This window comes from Oryctolagus cuniculus, chromosome 7 (assembly GCF_964237555.1).
Source record: "Oryctolagus cuniculus chromosome 7, mOryCun1.1, whole genome shotgun sequence".
Taxonomy (NCBI): Eukaryota; Metazoa; Chordata; class Mammalia; order Lagomorpha; family Leporidae; genus Oryctolagus; species Oryctolagus cuniculus.
In genome coordinates, this window is record NC_091438.1 from 53,086,366 (window position 1) to 53,108,107 (window position 21,742).

Genomic DNA, 21,742 nt, shown 5'->3' on the forward strand with positions numbered 1-21,742 from the left:
TGTGGCCATTTGGGGAGTGAACCAACAGATGGAAGACCTTTCTCTCTGTCTCTCCCTGTCACTGTCCGTTAACTCTACCTCTCAATTAAATAAGTCTACCTCTCAATTAAATAAATAAAAATCTTTAAAAAAAATGATGTTAAGATTTGACTCTAAGATTTGAATTTTTCAGCAGTGCCCATAGTGAAAATTAATCTTCACTAATATTCTCCAATAATCCCCAATACCAAGCATAATACTTGGTATATTATAAATAATCAAAAACACTTGCTGAATAGAAGAATATGACACTCCTGCCTCCCAGTGCAATGAGACCCAGAAAGGTTAGTGACTAGGCCAGAGTCAAACAACTAGTAAGTGGTGGTACCAAGACTAAAACTCAGGAATTATGTCCATCTTCCTCCTCTCACCCTCTCCCCATGTGACTGAGACATGGTGATTCAATCTGCATGACTCTAGCAAAAACAGAGCACAAGGTCCACTCCAAAGCATCACAAATACAGAAAACTTGGTACCTGTTATCAAGCCAGCCTCAGAGCACTGTAATGAGTTAGATGATGGAGACAATAAGGATAGCAAAGAGGACTCAGAGGATGAATACATACAGGACATGGACAAGATGAATCGCAAAAACAAGTAACTAATGATGGAGCAATCAATAAAGTGGACGTAGAAGGCAACCAACAGGATCAGGATGAGTGGATGATCTAGGTAGATAAGGTAAGATGGCCTCAAGAAGACTGCAAGCCAGCCCCACCCTATCTTGCACCCCCACTACCTTAACCTCTGGTCCAAAGAACCAGCTAATGGCCACCAAGTCTGAAAGCTCACCACTGGGCAATTCTTCAGTTGCTGCCAGGACCTAGACTAAGGCTTAGCCACTCCCAGGCCATCAGTCTGCTCTTCAATGCCCAGGGACTATGTCCATGCCACCTTCCTGGCCAGTACCCCACCTCTTGGCTACCAGGTCTGATCTCTGATGTTCTTTAAAAAGAAAAAAATTGTTTGAAAGTTAGCTACAATGAAAGAACGAGAGACAAAGAGAGAGATCTTCCATCTGCTGGTTCAATCTCTAGATGGCCGCAATGGCCAGGACTGGACCAGGCCAAAGCCATGAGTTAAAGCTTCATTTGGGTCTCCCACATGGGTACAGGGATCCAAGCACTTGGGCCATCTTCCATTGCTTTCCCAGGCCATTATCAGGGAGCTGGACAGGAAGCGGAGCAGCCAGGACATGAACTAGTGCCCATGGCATCGCTGGTGGTGGCTTTACCTACTGCACCATAACACGGGCTACTATCTAATGCTCTTTAATAAAGACACAGGGCTGATAAAAATAAGTAAATGCATGGATGAATGCAACCAATATTTTTTAATGGTAATATCAACGTCACTAGGAAGAGACAAAGAAGCCTACGTAAATAATAGAGGTTGATTTTATAAATACATAAAAGTGAAAAGGAAAAAAATACCTGTGTTGCTCTTTGTAGCTCCAGATTACCTCATCCTCTTCTAATTTTTTAAAAATTATTTGCATGATTTGTCCCAAAAGTTCTTTTTAGATGTGGAAAACAGATTTTCAGTGGCATCTCTCAATATTAAGTTTAGGAAATTACAGTCCTAAATCAAAGAAAAATTGTCTCAGGGAGTATTAAGAGCTTTCCCAGGATCCAAGGCCTGAATTACTTAACAGCCCTATTTTCCACAGAATCTGTCCTAACGTCCTAGACAACAAATGAAAAGATATCATTGTTAACTGGGCTCAAAAACATTACCTAGAAACATTTTGTAAATATATGCCTTCAGGCTGGCACATAAAACCTCAATAAATTATACTTTTAAACTAATGGGAAACATGAATGTATAAAATAAAATGGTCATTTGTTTTCACTTTTTAAGTTGGTACAGGTTTTGTTATATAAATAATCATATAATAATATATAAAAACTTATTCTTAAAATTATTTTGAAACTCAAATTTTACATACAAAAATGACACTAATTCCTATTTTGCAGAATACATTTTATCTACACAGTATTTGTGATGTTTGAACTAAATTGCTGCACATTCTTCAGTTCCCTATTTCATACAATTACTTGTATTTCATATGCATGAGCTGGAAGGCATGATTCAATCAATTCTCTCATTTCATAAATAAGGATATCAAGCACACAGAAGTTAAACAGCTAATCTAACTACATTCCAACAACTAAGGACAACACTGAAACTAGAGTCCCTATCTCTTAACACAGAGCCCAATGTTCTTACAAATATACGATGCTTTCTTTCTGAGTTATATAAAATACTAAGACAAATCTCTGGAAAGAATGCCCTTTGAAGGAGATGTTTCTTTATGATAAATCCTAAAACCTGATCGGAAAACAAATCTTCAGCACAACCATGTTCTAGCAAGAAAAGCATTCCTACAAAAATTCAATGGTAATAAAATAAACTTTTCCAACAAAAATGGCACAATTAGAAAAAATGAAAGTAGCAAAATTATTTTCCTAACCAAGGAATATGTAGTTAGTTCAGATTAGAAATTAGGTATTTTTAAACTTTTCAAACAATAGCAAATATATTTGCCTGGTTAAAAATCAATTAATCTTTATCTTATACTACTAATTTCTAGTAGATAGCTAGCTTTTGTGTTGCAAACTTCCAAGCTTTAGGCATGTTATAAATTTTACAGTATTCATATCTGTAAAAATGAGATTAGTAATGACTAATTTAAAGATCTAATGTGATTAGATTAAGGAAGAATTAAGGAAGAATAAATATATAAAAACTTTCCTCACGTATTCTCTATTACTTTCTTCCTTTTTTCCTGAAGAGAGTGAATTCAATATAGAGGTAGGTAAAACACTTTAGATATACTGTTTTGGGAATAAGTATGTTCTAGATAGAACCTATATGAATTATTCCCAATCCTTTTATTATTTTTATAAAGTGCTTCTATTAAAAGACTATATCATTCACACTTTAAGATTTCATCTTGCATTTTATTTATAACTTCTCTTGTAGAACTTGTCACTTTGCTATGAATATTTATTCAACAGTCATATGAATATACTTTCATTAAGGATCAAACGTACTTCAAGCATGGGAGATACAAAGATAAATAAAATACAGCCATTCATCTCTAAGGATCCCATGTTCTGTTGGAAGAGACAGTCAATGATCAAATGTGACCATGAGCAAGCAACACATGAGAAAGATTAAAATAAAATGACTACCTAATGGCAGGGAAGCTAAGGAAATAAGTCTACATGTGAATTTGCTTTATCTCAGCCATTAACAAGTAAAATATTAGCCAGAACTCTGCAGGTCGAAAAACACTATTAGAAAATAACATTAAATGAAAATAACTCAATAATTCAAGTACTGATTTATAATAAATAGTGATGACAGAAAATAAAATTTTAAACTACATGTTATGAAGGCTATATAATCTATATATACCTACATTAATATTCTGAAGAAATATTCTGAGATTGTGAGTTTGATACTTTAATAAGAAAGCCCAAGAGAAATATTAATAAATAAGAGAGAATAAACATTTCATAGCCTTAGAACTCCTTATAAAATCTACAAGAAATTGTGTAGAGGCTATTATAGCTTTTAGAGCAAATAAACAAAATAATGCTTGAACAAATTTTATTTCCCTGAAACATTCAATGACATCCAATAAATACTGTTCACCTATTATAGGCATTGTATCTTATGTCTCCTGGAATCTCCAACACTCACCAACCAACATGAAAATCAGGACTTACACCTTGGCATTCTGCCTTTCAACCATACCATCCCAACACTGTTATTCACTTCTGAAAAGAATGGACAACATATTGACATATTGAGTGATATTACAATGCTAAACTAACAAAATCAAAATCACCATTAGTTTGTTCCAGATCAAAGTTAAATGAGTCATCTGGAGAACAGCTTCCAAACACAGCCCCTTCCAAATTACTATAATACTTGTCAAAGGCACAGAAAACCATAAAACCTGACCATCAAAAAAAAAGAAGTTAATGTCAGAACCTGAAAGAATGTTTTATTGATAACTATATTTAGATTGCACAGAACCAACCTTACTTCATGGAACAAAAAATGCCCAAACTACTATCCTATCTCAGTTATATCTTACTCAGTGACACAAAGGTCTGTCCCAATGACAAAATGAGACCTCTGTGCAATCACGGCACTATTCAAATTCTCATTCTACACAGTCCCTACCCGATTCTTACCTTATTATCTAACTAGCCATATTTTACCAGAGAGCAACTCTTAAAAGAATTTGTGCAAGGGAAGTACTTGTATACATTATTTCAAAATTACTTTGCACCAAAATAAATTTATCATTTAATCCTATTTTTCCCACAAAGTTTTTAAAGTACCCTCACAGGATGAATAACTGCATTCTGGGTAGTGATGGACAAGATAAAAATCATCTTTGTAGGGGCCGGCGCTGTAGCACAGCGGGTAAAGCCGCTGCCTGCAGTGCTGGTATCCCATATGGGTGCCAGTTTGAGTACCAGCTGCTCCACTTCCAATCCAGCTCTCTGCTATGGCCTGGGAAAGCAGTAGAAGATGGCCCAACTGCACCCACATGTGAAGACCTGGAGGAAGCTCCTGGCTCCTGACTTTGGGTCGGTGCAGCTCCGGCCGTTGCGGTTAACTGGGGAGTGAACCAGCGGATGGAAGACACCTCTCTCTCTCTCCCTCTCTCTCTCTCTCTCTCCCCCTCTCTCTGCCTCTCTCTGCCTCTCCTTCTCTCTGTGTGTAACTCTGACTTTCAAATAAATAAATAAATAAATAAATCTTTAAAAAAAATCATCTTTGTGACTGTACACACTATCAATTGTTCTCTGAATCTGGAAATTACATAAAAACCTGTTCCAGCACCAAAACAATTTAGACTATTCGAGATGCTACTATCAATAGAATGGAGCAAAAAAGATTCAGAGCTGTTTAGATCAACCTTTTCTCCCAGGCTGGTGCTGTGGCTGGTAAAGCCACTGCGGGCAGTGCCAGCATCTCGTATGGGCACCAGTTTGAGTCCTGGCTACTCTATTTCCAATCCAGCTCCCTGCTGATGGCCTGGGAATGCAGTGGAAGATGGCCCAAGTGCTATCCACGTGGGAGACCTGGAAGAAGCTCCTGGCTCCTGCCTTCACATAGGCTCAGCCCTGGCCTTTGCAGCCATTCAGGGAGTGAACCAGCGGGTGGAAGTGCACTCTCTGCTCCTTTCTCTCTCTCTCTGTCCCTCCCTCTCTCTCACTCTGTAACTCTTTAAAATAAATAAATCTTTTTATTTTTTTAAAGATTTATTTATTGATTTGAAAGTCAGAGTTACACAAAGAGAGAAGACAGGCAGATAGAGAGAGAGGTCTTCCATCTGATAGTTCACTCCCCAGATGGCCGCAACGGAAAGAGCTGTGCCGACCAGAAGCCAGGAGCCAGGAGCTTCTTCCCAGTCCCCCACGCGGGTTCAGGTGCCCAAGGACTTGGGCGAGCCATCTTCTACTGCTTTCCCAGACCATAGCACAGAGTTGGGTGCAAAGTGGAGCAGCCGGGTCTCAAACCGGTGCCCATATGGAATGCCAGCACTTTAGGCCACAGCGTTAACCCACCACGTCATGGCACCCACCCGTAAATAAATCTTTTTTAAAAAAACTTTTTCTGGCCAGCACCACAGCTCACTTGGCTAATCCTCCGCCTACAGCGCCGGCATACCGGGTTTTAGTCCCGGTTGGAACGCCGGATTCTGTCCCGGTTGCTCCTCTTCCAGTCCAGCTCTCTGCTGTGGCCCAGGAGTGCAGTGGAGGATGGCCCAAGTACTTGGGCCCTGCAACCACATGGGAGACCAGGAGGAAGCACCTGGCTCCTGGCTTTGGATCGGCGCAACGCGCCAGGTGAAGCTGACATTTGGGGAGTGAACCAACGGAAGGAAGACCTTTCTCTCTGTCTCTCACTGTCTGTAACTCTACCTGTCGAATAAATAAATAAATAAACTTTTTTTTTTTTTTTTTTTTTTTGACAGGCAGAGTGGACAGTGAGAGAGAGAGACAGAGAGAAAGGTCTTCCTTTGCCGTTGGTTCACCCTCCAATGGCCGCCGCGGCCGGCGCGCTGCGGCCAGCGCACCGTGCTGATCCGATGGCAGGAGCCAGGAGCCAGGTGCTTTTCCTGGTCTCCCATGGGGTGCAGGGCCCAAGCACCTGGGCCATCCTCCACTGCACTCCCTGGCCACAGCAGAGGGCTGGCCTGGAAGAGGGGCAACCGGGACAGAATCCGGCGCCCCGACCGGGACTAGAACCCGGTGTGCCGGCGCCGCTAGGCGGAGGATTAGCCTAGTGAGCCGCGGCGCCGGCCTAAATAAATAAACTTTTTCAACTTTGGAGCTGAAAAAAGTATCCCTCAATATATACACAGACAAAAAAAAAAAAGCAAAGGCATCTATACTAGTCTGTTGTTGAAAAATGTCAAATATAAACAGATCTTACATAAACAGATCTTACATAATTCACATCTGAATAAAAGGAAGAGCCACTGAGGGAAATAGGGTACAAAAGAAATGGATCATCCCACAGACTTATTAGATGATAAACCATGTGACCTTCCCCAAACATAAGCAAAAAACCTTAAGTAAGGAACAAGATCTGGGGAAAAGTATGGAATGGAAAAAGGATGAAATGAGGAAAGATGGTAATAAAATAAAAATCATGATAATAAGATTTATTTACTTTTTTAATACTACTCTTTTAATAAAAGGCTGTACCAAATCAGGCCAAAAATGTCAATCATGACATGAAGAACTTGAGAAAATCTCACTGAAGCACTGGGCAATCGGTACTAGCCACATTTCAAGTGCACTAGTCACGTGTCTGGCCAGCATAGGTTCAAAGTGATTATGTCTACTTAACAGAACCAAAAAGCAACTTTAGGTCCTTCTGACTCTAAAGCCTACATGGTTTCCCTTGAGGAAACTCAAGTATTCAGTTGAAACTAACAAAATTCCGACTGGGATATGTAACTTATGGCCCACTCAAATAAATAAACATCTAAGATAAAACACAAAACTCTTTATATAAAATGAAAGTCAGTTTCCAAAATGAAAGAAAGTGGTATGTAAATTTAAATTATGTAAGTCTATTATACATACAAATTACGAACATACATTCTCTATATCAGACTGTAGTACAACAACATTCATGTATATTGTAACAAATGCCTGTTTTGGATACTTTAAAGATGCTAAAAATGACCATAATCAACACCAAGCTACACTTTTTATGTTATTATCATCTAAATCTATATGTCTGTGTAATATATATGTATTATTTGAAAAACTGTAGATTATTCATAAATTACTTAATAGGAAGGAATAAATTAATATCCTCTGTGACCTGGACTTCCCTAACTGGTTATCTTCCCACTCCTCTGCACCCAGTAAATAAACACTGCAACCAAAATGATTAAATTTTTTAAAAATTGAAAATGATCACATTATTCACTTGCTTTTATTAAACTCCTTCAATGACTTCCCATAAAACTAAGGTGAAAACCAACACACTAAACTTCAAACTCCCAGCACCCTGTGTAGGGACTGAGAACTTAATAAACAACCAAGTTAAATATTAATGGATTGTATTCACTTATTTGGCACCTTAATTTGGCTGTCATAAAATGGAAAGTACATGCCCCTCTAGAGGGAACAGCTGCTACCAGGTTCCACCTGTGGGTCAACATCTGAAAATAGAGATGTAGGTATTGCTATATCCTCTAATTGCTCAAGAGAAATCAGAAATCCAGATTTTTATGTGAAATCTACTGATGTGTGAACATTGGCAGCTAATTCAAACTTGTTAAACTTGTGTGGGGGCCAAATCTGGCCTCTCATGTAGTCTACTCCCTAGCTCTACACAGCTATCCTCTACATAAGCCATAACGACTGTTTCTCAGTTGCTCAATGATACCAAGCTTTTTGAACTCAGAACTCTAACACATGTTGGGTCCTCTGCTTTGACCACATTTTCTCATCTCTCCTTCCACTGCCCATCTCCTACTCATGCCAAGTTTTTGAGTCATCACTTTCTTAAGAAAGCCTTCCCGAATATTTCCTTTTTTTTTTTTTTTTTTTTTTTTTTTTTTGACAGGCAGAGTGGACAGAGAGAGAGAGAGACAGAGAGAAAGGTCTTCCTTTTGCTGTTGGTTCACCCTCCAATGGCCACCGCGGCCAGCGTACCCACTGATCCGAAGCCAGGAGCCAGGTGCTTATCCTGGTCTCCCAGGTGCTTATCCTGGTCTCCCATGGGGTGCAGGGCCCAAGCACTTGGGCCATCCTCCACTGCACTCCCTGGCCACAGCAGAGAGCTGGCCTGGAAGAGGGGCAACCAGGACAGAATCCAGCGCCCCGACCGGGACTAGAACCCAGTGTGCCAGCGCCACAAGGCGGAGGACTAGCCTAGTGAGCCGTGGCGCCGGCCAACCTTCCCTATTTCCATTGTCCCTCCCTACCCCCAGTCCAAAGGTTAGCTCACCCCATTATGTGCTATGATAAGCAGTGAATGCTTCATAACACTCATCATACCTCAAAGGCAGAATTATTTATTAAACACCCATTATCCTCCCCAGTTGGAGATCTCCAAAAAGCAGGACCTAAACCAGTTGGCATGAAATACACATCTGTTGTTAACCAGTTTGGTTACAAAATTATGAAATGCTTCTTTTAAATAAGAAGATTCTGGGATATGCAACTTTTCAAAAACACATAAAATATTGAAAATAAACTCAAAATTAAAATATTCAATTATAATTACTGATAGTAACATAACATCTATTGATAATTTACTAAATGCCAGTAACTATGTTGAGTGTTTTGCATATTATTGCCCCATTCAATACAACAACCTGTAAAGTTGATGCCACTGTCATACAGAGGAAGCAACTCAGGCACAGAGTTTAAAAATTTGCTCAGGATCACATATGTAATCAATGGTACACTAACGTATGAATCCATGCAGCAGATAGCTTTTTAACACCAAACTACTATACTAACCCATTAAAAAATAAACACCAAATTCAATAAGGATCTCTTAAGTACTCTGAATAAGAAACAATGGCCATGATCTGTTTTTTCATTATTTATCAGTTCCAGTTCTTCAACTCTCTTATTCCGCACCCTTCCACACACATGGAAAATTAAGATAAAGTTGTCAACTTGTATTTTTAAGATAAAAAATGTTTTTTTGACTCATACCCCAAACAGGTATGATCTTAATACTAATTCTGTTAAAATGCTATCTCTCCAAATCATTTTTAAATGTTAGTTGATCAATTAATTTGGTATTTTTGCTTCCACATATTAAGCTTAACTTAAAATGTATTTCCTTGCTCAAAGTCAAAGATTTCTTATCATTACAGACTATGTATTCAGATACTCATACAACAAGCACCACAAATAACAAATATAATTGCTAGGACCACAGAAATATAGAGAATAAACAGATCCCTCACTATCTGAACTCCCACTATTTGAATTCTCACTTTACAAAATTCAAGAACCAAAAAGATGCCAATAAACATGCACTTGTTATCACTTATTATTCAGACTTTCAACAGCCAAAACTCAGGATGTGACAATCACATTCACATTCACAACCCCTTGCTCTCAGAACTCAATAACCAATCTCTCACTCCAAACTCAGGAACCCAGTGGTTTTGGATGGCAAGAACACATGTTCCTATACATTCACAGGCTATATAAATTTTAACAATTCTTGTTTAAGTGACTTAAGTAGATTTTTAAAAACATGAATAAAATGCATATAGCTGTTGCCCTCCAAATTTCACATTTTCACTCCTGAGAATTTTTCTATGTGTAAAATGTTTTTAAGCTAGAATGTGGCCATATTTTTAAAACTTTTAGGCCACACAAAATTTAAAGGAAACTGTTTACTTATGACTACTCACTCTACTAATGTTTATGCAGCTGTTGTCCAAGAGCTCTGAAGTCAATCTTAACACATTTCTTTTCAAATATGCATCATGGTTTATACAAATGAGAAGTAAGGGTTTCACAGCACTTTCACTGTCAAAGTTTTAGTAACATTTCAGAGATATCAGATTTTTCTGCAAGTCACAAAAGGCAACTGGAACAATTAAAGAAACATCTAAAAGGGTACAGATGTTGAAAATGGCAAAAAGTCCAAATTAACTCAGTTACAGAAGAACAGTGTCCAACAATATTATAAGTAACTAATCCATAAGGTTCAGCCAAAAGTCAAAGAACCATCAAGTAATGAACTAGGTTGAGAAAAAGGAAACACCAGTTCTCATTACAATGCATTTTCCAAGCATTTAAGCTCACATTTGAACCTAAGCTTTTTCAAAACCCTCATGCTTGATAAAAAGTTAAAACTAACATCAGTTGAAAACTGAATTGAAGCACATAATTCCTCACATACTCCAGAACTGTTTTAAGAAACAAGGAAAAGAAGGTACATCTGAGAAAAGTAGACTACTTTCCCAAACCGTTTTGAGCAAAAATACATTTGTGATGTACAGTTGGTAACTAAAGCTCTATTTTCTTCTCATTTGGCTATACTTTCCCAAGAGCTCACTTTAACTGACCAAATTCTAACACTGACTAGATGTGATCCATATTTCACATTAAAAAAAAAATCACTGTAGCATGATTAAATTTTAAAAAATTTAATTCTTGTCTACAAGACTCAAACTGAAATGACTTAGGATTCCATGACACCTTTAACTGATAACATACAGGAAATCAAAATACATCCTCTGAAAATAACATGCATCAGGATATTGTGACGTGTAAAGAAACCACAGGTATAGTCTTCTCATGCCTGTCACCGTAAAGAGCTAAGGGGCGCGATTAAGCTTTAACAGCAAGCCAAAGAATGAGAGCCCGTGGAGGAGCGAGCCCGTGGGAGCTGGCAAGGTTCAGTGTATTGATTCCACATGGTAGCACAATGACTGACTGCCATGCGGTCTTAGGAGGCACAAGTCCAGCGTGGGTCACACTTTCTCTAGCTTAAGTTTTCATACTTCCATGCTCAACTGTCCACATTAGACAACTCTAAACACAAATATTCCTCCTATACAAAAGAAAGGAGCCAAACTTTAGGTGGGACTCGGTCGAGCCTCTGCCTCTATTCAGACAGTTCTGAACTAGCAATACCACTATCAGCGCCCAGAAAAAAGAAAAAAAAAAAAAACACCTTTACTGCAAAAAATAAAATGCAACAGATCGCAAGCAATACCGGTAACCCCGTTCCGTCAAAATACTGATACCAGAACTTCTGAAATAAACAAACCTGTGCCTGTGTTCATCGGGTCCATGGATCAGGAAGACTCCAGAGTTTTTAGCCCCTTTACCGGAATCTACGTGAGGAATTAACACGTCTTCTAAACCCAGATCAAAGCGTTTGTGTTTCGAAGAGTCTGGAAGGAAGAAGAATGCCCCAAAACACAGGGTGATGAAGGCACTAAGAATAAGCAGAAGGATGAACTTCTCCGAAAGTCTCAAGGTAGCCCTGTGATGCGGGAAGGAGGGCGGCCCCAGGTTCAGAGGCGGTATCCTACGTCCAGACAGAGGCAGCAGGGCTGGGGCGGTCATCGTCTTCGCTCTAGACAGAACACCGCATCAAGTTCTCATCTTAGCCCAAGTGTGCAACACATCCAACGGTTTTCACAATCTTGGCCGAAAAGGGGGGAGGGGGGCGGCGGCGGGAGGGGGCTCGATCTCGCCTCCCTTGAAGGATTCTTGTGCTTTTTAAGAGATCACCTCTTTCACACTCCTTCAATTACATTCAGAAACCTGCGCGGCCGCCCGAACGCTCTCTACTTCAAGGTCCTGTGGCAGCTTCTTTGCCATTTGGCCGTCAGCGCCTCATCGGGTTCTCACAAGTCTCCTCTTCATTCCTAAGAGAAGACCAGGCAAGCCACACTGCAGATAAGCTCCAAGGTGGGTTCCTCCATGCCTGCACCCCACTGAGATGCCTGAATGGGGTCCCTCGCCCCAAAAGGGAGCCTGGCGAGATCCGACGAGTTGTCGAAGATTCACTTACTCTCCCCTGACGCTTCTCTTCCAGATCTCTTAACCTTCGCGGTAGTAAAAAGAATAATTTTTTAAAAAAACCACCGATCTCCTCGGAAGTCTGAGAAGAGGGAGGAAATTTCTCCCACCTCGCGGGGAAGGGCCAGCAGCCGCGCGGCGTGAAGTGGCAGGAAGACGCTCTCGGCCGACGCCGCCGGGCAGGCTCCGCCGCTGTCCCCTCGACGGCTGGCGCGAAGGGCAATCGCGTCCAAAATACCTGAGCCCTCGGCTCCAACGGCCGCCGCCGCCGCTGTTGCTACCGCACGGGTCTGTCAGGGAGCGGAACTTCCTCCTCCGGCGGCCACTGAGAAGCCCCGGCGTGTGCAGGGGGAGGGGAGGCGCGCCGGCCGCCCCCGCCCCGCGGCTCCTCCTCCTCGCCGCGGCCGGTTCAGTGAACCCCGGCGTCTGCTGCCGGACGGAGGCCGCCGCTGACCCCGCCGCGCCCGGCTGCAGGGGCCGAGCCCCGGCGCCTCCGCGGCGTGGGAAGAAGCCGAGCCACGGCCCGCCGCGGTCCGAGAGCCCGGGGCGGGCGCCTGTTCATTCCTCGCTCAGCTCCGGGAAGACGAGCGGGCGCGGCCGCGCCTCCGGCGGGCGGAGGTCGGCCCGGTCTCCTTCCTGCCGGCGGCCGTGGGGGCCTTCTCCGCGCTGCCTCGGGTCTCGCGGCTGCTCGCTGTGGCGGCGGGCAGAGCCGCCGCGGTAGAGACAAGAGCTCCTCCGCGGCGCGGGGCCGCGGCCGGGTCGTCTTCGTTCCCTGCCTGGTGGGCCCAGACAGCACACAACAGCTGCAGGGCCGAACCCGTTGGGCGCACGCCTGAAAGGAATCGGAGCGGGGTGGGGGGTGGGGGGGCGACGGGCCCCGGGCCGGCCTAGCGGCCGCGACTCACGAGTGGGCGTCCCCGGGCGGCGGAGTGTGAGGTGCGCGCGCACGCTCCCGGCCCCGCCGCCGCCGCCCCTCCCCCGCCCCGCGCTCCGGCCTCGCGCCGCGGCGGAGTCCAGGCGCCCGCCCGCCCGCCCGCGTGCCCCCCGGAAGCCCCCTGGCGCGGCCGCCGGGGTCTGGGCACGTCAGGGAGGAGGATCGCCGGACGGCGCTTCCCTGAGAACTTCGCCGGCACCCAGAGCTTTGCCGCCCGCCAGTTGGCGGGGTGGACCCAGCGGGAGCGGGGCTCGGGTCGCGGAGGTTTCGCAGGAATTCGGGGTTACTGGAATTGACGGGTTCTGATGGTTAACGTCTGCTCTCGCTCCGTGGAGATCCGGTCTGCTGTGGTAGACCGGGGGTCCCTAGGATCCAACAACACGGTCTCACCACTGCCGTGCTGCCCATGTGCACGCTGTTAGGCACCGGAAGCCCGACTGGTAGTGACCAGGTTCTGGTTAAGATGGCACCTTGCCCCTTGGTGAGGGTCCTGGCTGGGGCATAGGGGCACCTCCGGCGTCAGGAAAGGCTCCTCTTGGTTCCGGTTCTGGAACACATTCTCCACCCTCCTCATCACCACCTTTTCTGTTAGAGAGACACCGCAAGCCTAGAAAAGCCAGCAATGTCTAAATTCAGGCTCAAACACAGCCAGTGCTGAGAAGAATCATGTTGTAGAGTGTTTCCCCAAAAATAATTATTTGCAGTACTTATTTACTGTGTCATCCCATTTACTTTGAGATGGTTTTTGTCAAGTTGCCATTCCCAGTACACGTCCTTACTGATGCGGAATTGGAGAAGAGGCCCTTAAATCGCCAAGGGAGGAAAATCAACCTTAGATTAAAAATGAAGCAAAAAAGCTTCATGTTCCTTGGCACAATGCATAATTACATTCTAGTCTGCACTATTTCTAGAAGCTCTGCATATCTTACTACCTACCACACGACAAAAGAAGCCATTGTTATTAACTCTACTTCCCCAAGTCAAGACATAAAAATGTTAAGTCATCTCTCATGCATTCACCCAGCCGAGCTGGGTGAGATTTGTGTTGGACCCTTGTGAAGAGTAGATTTAAGGAAACCCCAGCATTCCCAATGTGTCTTTATAAAATGTGCCAATTTTGTGAATACATCTCTAATACTTAGACTCTGAAGCCAAAGGAAAAGAAACCCATGGTTTCCTTCTGTTAAGGTCACTATTTTCCATGAAAAGTTCAGGGGAAATAAATATTGACCTGTAAATGGAAAAATAAGTTACGTAAATCTTGAAAAGTAAATATTACCTAGGTTAACGCCAAATTGAGATACTAATCATGTGAAACTTGCCATAACCTGGTTGACAGGTGTGACCTTAGCAGGTTCAACCTCATAGCTAACTGAAAAGGTTTGTTTATGCTCCTCCCTTACTACCTTGCCTATTTTGCAAAATTCGCTTTTCCTTCATAAAAGTAAAAGCTTTTTTTTTTTAAAGATTTTATTTACTAAGAGGCAGAGTTATAGAGGGAGAGAGAGACAGAGAGGTCTTCTACCTGCTGGTTCACTTCCCAGATGGCCACAGTACCTGCAACTGGGCTGTTCTGAAGCCAGGAGGCAAGAGCTTCCTCCAGGTCTCCCATGTGGATACAGGGGCCCGAGCACCTGGCCCATCTCCCACTGCTTTCCCAGGCCATAGGCAGAGAGCTGGATGGGAAGAGGAGCAGCTGGGACACGAATCAGCACCCACATGGGATGCTGGCACCACAGGCAGAGCTCAGCCCACTACGCCACAGCACCGGCCCCAAGCATCATTATTTAAATTAGGAGTTATAGCAGATGTCCACGTGCAGCCTCCAAGTCTAAAGCCATTGATGATGTCATCAGTTATTTAGTTACGCTCCTATACCTGCATCAAATACATTATACCAGGGCCAGGCATTTGGCATAGAACTTAAGACACATTCCGTATTGGAGTTCTTGGGTTCAGTTCCCAACTGCAGTCCTTATTCCAGTTTCCTGCTAGGGAGGAAGCAGGTAACGACTCAAGTAGTTGGGTCCCTGCCACACAATGTGGAAAGATTGAGCCTGGGCCTCCTAGTGTCAGCCTGGCCCAGCCCTGGCTGTTGCAGGCATTTGGGGAGTGAAAACACCAGATGGAAGATGTGTGTGTGTGTCAGTTACTGTCTTTTTTTAACATGTATTATTTGAAAGAATGATGGCTAGAAAGAGAGATATCTTCCATTGACTAGTTTACTCTCCAAGTAGCGGCAACAGCCAGTCAGGCCAGGCCAAAGCCAGGAGCCAGAAACTTCATCTGGATCTTTGACTTGGGCCTGCAAGCACTTGGGCCATCCTCTGCCACCTTCCCAGGCACATTAGAGCAGGGAGCTGCATCAGAAGAAAGTAGCCAGGACTCAAACTAGCACTTTAATATATAATGCCCACGTGGCTGACAGTAGCATAACCTACTATGTCACACTGCTGGCACCAATTAAAAAAAACTTTTTAATTATTGAAATATATGTATACTCTTCTAAAAACAAGATAGCTTTAAAAAAAACCAGTACAGGGCCGACGCTGTGGCATAGCCGGTAAAGCCATAGCCTGCAGTACCGGCATCCAGTATGGACACTGGTTTGAGTCCACCTGCTCCACTTCTGATCCAGCTCTCTGCTATGGCCTGAGAAAGCAGTAGAAGATGGCCCAAGTCCTTGGGGCCCTGCACCCATGTGAGAGACCTGGAAGAAGCTCTTGGCTCCTGGCTTCAGATCGGTACAGCTCCAACTGTTGCAGTCACCTGGGGAGTGAACCAGCAGATGGAAGACCTCTGTCTCTCTCTCTCTCTTCTCTCTCTGTCTCTGCCTCTCTGTAACTGCCTTTCAAATAAATAAGTAAATCTTTAAAAAAAAAAAAAAGAATCAGTACTATTTTTAAAAAAGTTTGCAAGTTTACTTAAAAGTATATAAAATATGCATATAAAATATAAAAAGGGAATATGTGAAAATTATAACTGTTGTGTTAACATGTGGTATTAGAGATGATGTTCCCTGTGTGTTGTTTGTATTACATTTATAGTTAAGTAAACAAACAAATATAAGTAAATTGATATTTGAGAAAGTAAAGGTCATATTTCATTGGGTGGTGCCAGTCTTATCAAGGTGAACATACAAATGGGTCCATTGAGGTCATTCAGCAGAAAGGGAGTACTTGTACTGTTTTTTTATATATGTATATGCATAGCTGCACATATGCGATGGTGGTGGGCACTTTATAAAATGTCTGTGGAAAATGGAGTTGAAAACTAAATTTAGGGGCCAGCACTGTGGCGCAGGGAGTTATAGTCCTGGCCTGAAGTGCCAGCATCCCATATGGGCGCCAGTTCTAGTCCTGGCTGCTACTCTTCCCATCCAGCTCTCTGCTGGCCTGAGAAAGCAGCAGGCCCCTGCACCCATGTAGGAGACCCAGAAAAAGCTCCCGGCTCCTGGCTTCAGATTGTCACAGCTCCGGCCTTTGTGGTCATCTGGGGAGTGAACCAGTGGATGGAAGATCTCTCTGTCTTTACCTCTTTCTGTAACTGTCTTTCAAATAAATGAAATAAATCTTTAAAAAAAAAAAAGAAAATTAAATTTATTTTGGTGCAAAAAAATGAAACCCATACATAGTTTTTTCATGAACTTTTTGGAGACCCTCCTCAAATGCATGAATTTAAAAAATTTTTTGCACCAAAATAAATACTTAATTCCATTTTCCACAAATTTTTAAAGTACATTTGTACAACAGAAAAGGATTTCATTCAGAGAGTCTAAAAGGAGTATTTCATTTTTAAACAGTAGTTAGGCTTTGATCAAAGGTATACAAGGTTCCAAAGCGGCAGATAAAGTGGTGATTTTTCCTTTCACAAATTCATATAAGTTAACATTTTCAGAAATTAGAATTACTAAACTGCTAATAAAATTTATTCCTATGTTTTTAGATTTTTAGGACCACTCCTGAGATCCAATCATGTACTACAGTGTGAAAGCTACTTGTAGTTGTTCATATGTTAACTTGTCTATTATTGAAGCAATTTTACCACCTGTTATACAAACACATGCACATCATCCAGCTAAGTAAAACTAAAGTCATATGCTGGACAAAAATATAAAAATAGCTGGTATGCCGAAGGAGGTTTATGATTTACTTAGATAATCTTTTGCTTCTTAGTTTTAACTGGTTCCCAATCAGTCCAAGGAAGGAAATAATAGCAGACATGACCACTGACTATGTAGGGAAATACCAGGCTTCAGCCCTGCTCCTCCCACTCCTGCTTTTCTCTGCTAAGAATTTTCCTCAAAGGTCAGGGATAAGCTGAAGTTCAAGTTCGCGCCATGAAAGTCAGAAGTCAGAAAAGCTCTTCTGCCTCTTTGAGCCAAAGTTCTTGAGGCTTGTTTGCTTCTAAAGGCACATTTGTAAGGACTACCGTGTGAAAAATCCTCCAGTAGGCACTAGCAATTTGGACAAATAAGTCAGAATGTTTATGTTCGGTGAGCTTGCAGTCTGGGATGGGGGAATGAACAAACACTGACAATTAGACGGTGACAGCAGTGCTGTTAGGCTAAAGTGCCAGGGACTTCTGGGAAGACTGACAGGCACCAGAATGAGGGCAGATGTCAGGAAGGTTCCTGGGGCAAAGGTTATCTGAGATGAACTTTTAATTAACTAGAAGAGAAGAGTTGTGTTCCAGCCTGGAGAAACATGGATAGGCACCCACAGCTGGCGTTTACTGCCACTTAACCAGAACCCTTCCTGCTTTACTCCTCCCTAGAATAAATCCTCCAACACTGTTGAGCTCGGACAGTGAAAATCGTGGGGCGGTGCTACTACCTGTGCTGCAAATAAAATGGATTCAGGATGGCAACTGGGTATCATAAACATGTTTTTATAATAAACAGACTAAGATGGTGTCCTTGCTTTCACGGGCAGGACTCTTATTTCAGGCAAATGTTTTACTGCCTTAAACCCTGTAATAAAATGGGACTATTCAAATGTATATGGAAGGTACCAGGAATTGCAGACATAGTACTGACTAGGAATCAAAAGAAATGGATTTCAAGCTTAGTCATACCCCTTAATGAGTTTCTCTTTTTATTTAAAAAGAAACACGTTTACTAATATTTGCCTATTAAGAATCAAATGACTTGGGGCTGGCGCTGTGGCATAGCAGGTAAAACTGCCACCTGCAGTGCCAGCAACCCATATGGGCGCCAGTTCAAGACCTGGCTCCTCCACTTCTGATCCAGCTCTCTGCTATGGCCTGGGAAAGCACTGGAAGATGGCCCAAGTTCTTGGGCCCCTACACCCACGTGGGAGACCCGGAATAAACTCCTGGTTGTTGCGACCAGTTGGGGAGTGAGCCAGTGGATGGAAGATCTCTCTCTCCCTCACTCTGCCTCTGCTTCTCTCTCTATGAAACTCAAACTTTCAAGTAAATAAATAAATCTTTAAAAATAAAAGAATCAAATGACTTGTTGCTTCTAAAAACTTGGTAGTTCTGTACAACATAATAAGTTGCTGAAAATTAGAATGTTTATGTGACTGGGAGACAAGTTGTGAGATTTTAGTTTCCAAGTATCCCTTTGGAAATCTATCCTTACCCCAATCTGCATGTATGTGCCTGCATCCAAGGTTTGGTGTTTACCCAGCATTGCACACTTCCCTGGCCAGAGGGATTGATTCAGAGAGGGGCATGTGACTCAAAGCAAGCTAATCAGAACCCTCCCTCAGGTCATCTGTTTACACCATCAGCCAAAAGGCTCCTCTTATGCCTGGAATTATCAGGCCTGAGAATGTGTAACCTTAGAGCTGCCAGAAGCCCACTTTGCCAACCATGTGAGAAAACCACATTACCTACTAATGAAGCCAAGACAAGCTGAGACACTGGGAGAAAATGTACTCACCCGTGGTCACCAAGTGCTAGACTCTGGTGGATCTGAATTTTTGTGGGGCCTGAAGCATAATTTAAAAAAATACAAAATTGTAAATACAAAAAAAGATTTTGCTGAATTTAATTAAAAATATTTCTTTTTTTTATAGATTTATTTTTTTTTTTTATTTGAAAGACAGAGTTACACAGGGAGAGAAGGAGAGGCAGAGAGAGGTCTTCCATGTGCTGGTTCACTCCCCAGATGGCTGCAATGGCCCGACCTGTGCCAATCCGAAGCTAGGAGCCAGGAGCTTCTTCTGGGTCTCCCATGTGGGTGCAGGGGCCCAAGGACTTGAGTCATCTTCTACTGCTTTCCCAGGCCATAGCAGAGAGCTGATCGGAAGAGGAGCAGCCTGGACTAGAACCGGCGTCCATAAGGGATGCCAGCACTTCAGGCCAGGGCTTTAGCTCACTAAGCCACAGCGCCGGCCCCTACAAATATTTCTTCACAATATCAGAAGCTACTGCACCACCACCATCTGACCCATGTGACTCACAGGGAAAAGTGATGGCTGGGAAGTCAGAGTAGAAGAGGGACCACAGTCTTAACTAATTGTGATGGAAGTGTCTTATTTTTGCAAACTTTGGAAAAAATTATGCAGTATACATATTGCTAGGCCCACTCCCAAGGCCTAAAACAGAGCCCCAGCAATGAGGAACCCAAAACCTTAAACTTCATCGGCTTTGTAGTAAATCTATGTCTGTTCTGAATCTAGCTGTATAAAGCTAGTTCGTTCTTTGAACTCCTTAGTTACAGAAGTCTATAAATTGCTTTTTCAGTCGGATTTAGTTTCTATGGCTTGCAACCAAAAGTCTTGACTAATACACAGAGGAAGGAGTATGGTTGCCAGTGGTATATGCAACATCAGTAGTTTCACAACTATAAGGGATCAGGAATCCACAACACCCACTCTTTGGAGGCCAACAAGCTTGGGCCAGGGAAAACAGTGGGGTGAAACCAGGAAAGAACAAAGGTATCCTAGAACAGCCAGGAAGAGAAGACCTAAAATTGAAAAGACTGGACAGAGGTGACAGCAGAAGTATATAGAATCTAGTAAACCCTATATAAACCTTCAAACTTAGATGCTCATAACCACCTTTACAATGAGGAATCTGAAACCAAAACAGATGGGCCATACCTTTTAAATCTTATTTAAAGTAGTTCTAAATCCATACTAGGGAATTAGCTTGAGAATATGTTTCAATGATTTATATGCCCATTAAATATTATTTTTTAAAGATTTAATTTATTTATTTTAAAGGCACAGTTACAGAGAGAGAAGGAAAGATAACAAAGATCTTCCATCCCCTGGCCTACCCCACAATTAGCCATAATGGTCAGAGTTGGACTAGACCAAAGCCAGGTGCTGGGAGCCTCTTCCAGGTCTACCACTTGGGCGCAGGGATCTAAGCATCTGGGCCATCCTCCACTGCTTTTCCAAGCACACTAACAGGGAGCTGGATTAGAAGCAGAGCAACCACGACTTGAACTGCAGCCCACATGGGATGCCAGTGTCACAGGCAGAGGCCTTAATTGCTATGCCACAATGCCAACCCCCATTGAATATTACTGAGTATCTACTCTTTATCAGATCCTATGCAATGTTCTAGGAATTCAAAGATGAATAAAATATGACAGGCAGCAGCATATGATGAAACAAACATGAACTCTAGAGTTGGAGAAGCCTTGGCCCAATCTTGCCTCTGCCAATTACTTGCATGGTCTTAGAAACATTGGGGATCTCCTTATCCTTGGTTTCTTCATTCACTAAAGTAACATAAAAAATTAGTCTCATCAAGTTGTAAGAAAGATTAAATGAGATAATATGTATACTATTATTTCTGCCATAGTTAGGATTCAGTAAATATGAACTATTATTTTTATTATAGGCTTCAGAATAAGCAGGAGCTGAAGCATAGTGGGTAAAGCCACCACTTGCAGTGCTGGCATCCCATATGGGCACTAGTTCAAGTCCCGGCTGCTCCATTTCCGATCCAGCTCTCTGCTATGGCCTGGGAAAGCAGTAGAAGATGACTCAAGTCCTTGGGGCCCTGCACTCAACATGGGAAGACCTGGCCTGGTTCCTGGCTTCAGATTGGCACAGCTCCAGCCATTGCAGCCACTTGGGGAGTGAACCAGTAGATAGAAGACCCTCCCCCCCTGTCTTTCAAATAAAATAATCTTTGTTAAAAATTAATAAATTACCAAAAAGAAGAGTGTTTAGAAAGAGTATGGAGAAAGAGTGTGGCATGAGTTAGGAGAGCCTCTTCTTTTACCCTAACCCCTAGTTTTCATGGTGGGAGAGTGAAAGTTCTCCTGGAGTGCCTCTTCTGGCTTATTACACCACCATTCTTCACACTTAGGAGTGAGACGCTCAATTGATTAGTATTGTTACATTAATTAGCTCATTCCTTGTTGACTGGGTAGAGCTCATCTAGCACAAAGGCCCCAATGACTGAGGATTCATTCCTCTTGTCTTTCTGCCCATGCCAGGGCCGACAGTAGTCTTCAGTGGATATGTTTGCAGTGCAGCCCCAGCCTTCTCCCTTGGTGAACATTCTGAGGGTAGATGCTGTGGGGGTTGGGAGTCAACAGAGTGTGGCAAAAAGCCCATTTAGGTTACAGACCCAGAACGTAGCTCTTTATTAGTTTATCTGTAATAAATCTGACATTTAAAAAATTCTCCATTTGACTGTCTTCTCTACACTATTTCATCTAAACTTAGTGGAAGGGCATACAATTTACTGATGCTCTGGAAACTAAAAGTAG

The 21,742-nt window shown here is 42.7% G+C and overlaps 1 protein-coding gene across 5 annotated transcripts in view; it reads right to left on the bottom strand.

Annotated features, from left to right (window-relative positions):
• Positions 1-12,586, bottom strand: part of MAN1A2 (mannosidase alpha class 1A member 2) — a 195,288-nt gene extending 182,702 nt beyond the window's left edge. For 2 of the 5 annotated variants that reach the window (XM_051857358.2, XM_051857357.2), the window contains exon 1: positions 11,344-11,481. Coding sequence is in view for 2 of the 5 variants with exons in the window: in XM_051857353.2 (XP_051713313.2) it covers positions 11,344-11,645 (302 nt within the window). In the remaining 3 variants the exon portion in view is untranslated. Of the gene's footprint in view, positions 1-1,472; positions 1,621-11,343 lie in introns of all 5 variants that reach the window. The other 3 variants (XM_051857355.2, XM_051857353.2, XM_002715724.5) reach the window with 3 other exon arrangements.
• Between the last annotated feature and the right edge of the window lie 9,156 nt (positions 12,587-21,742).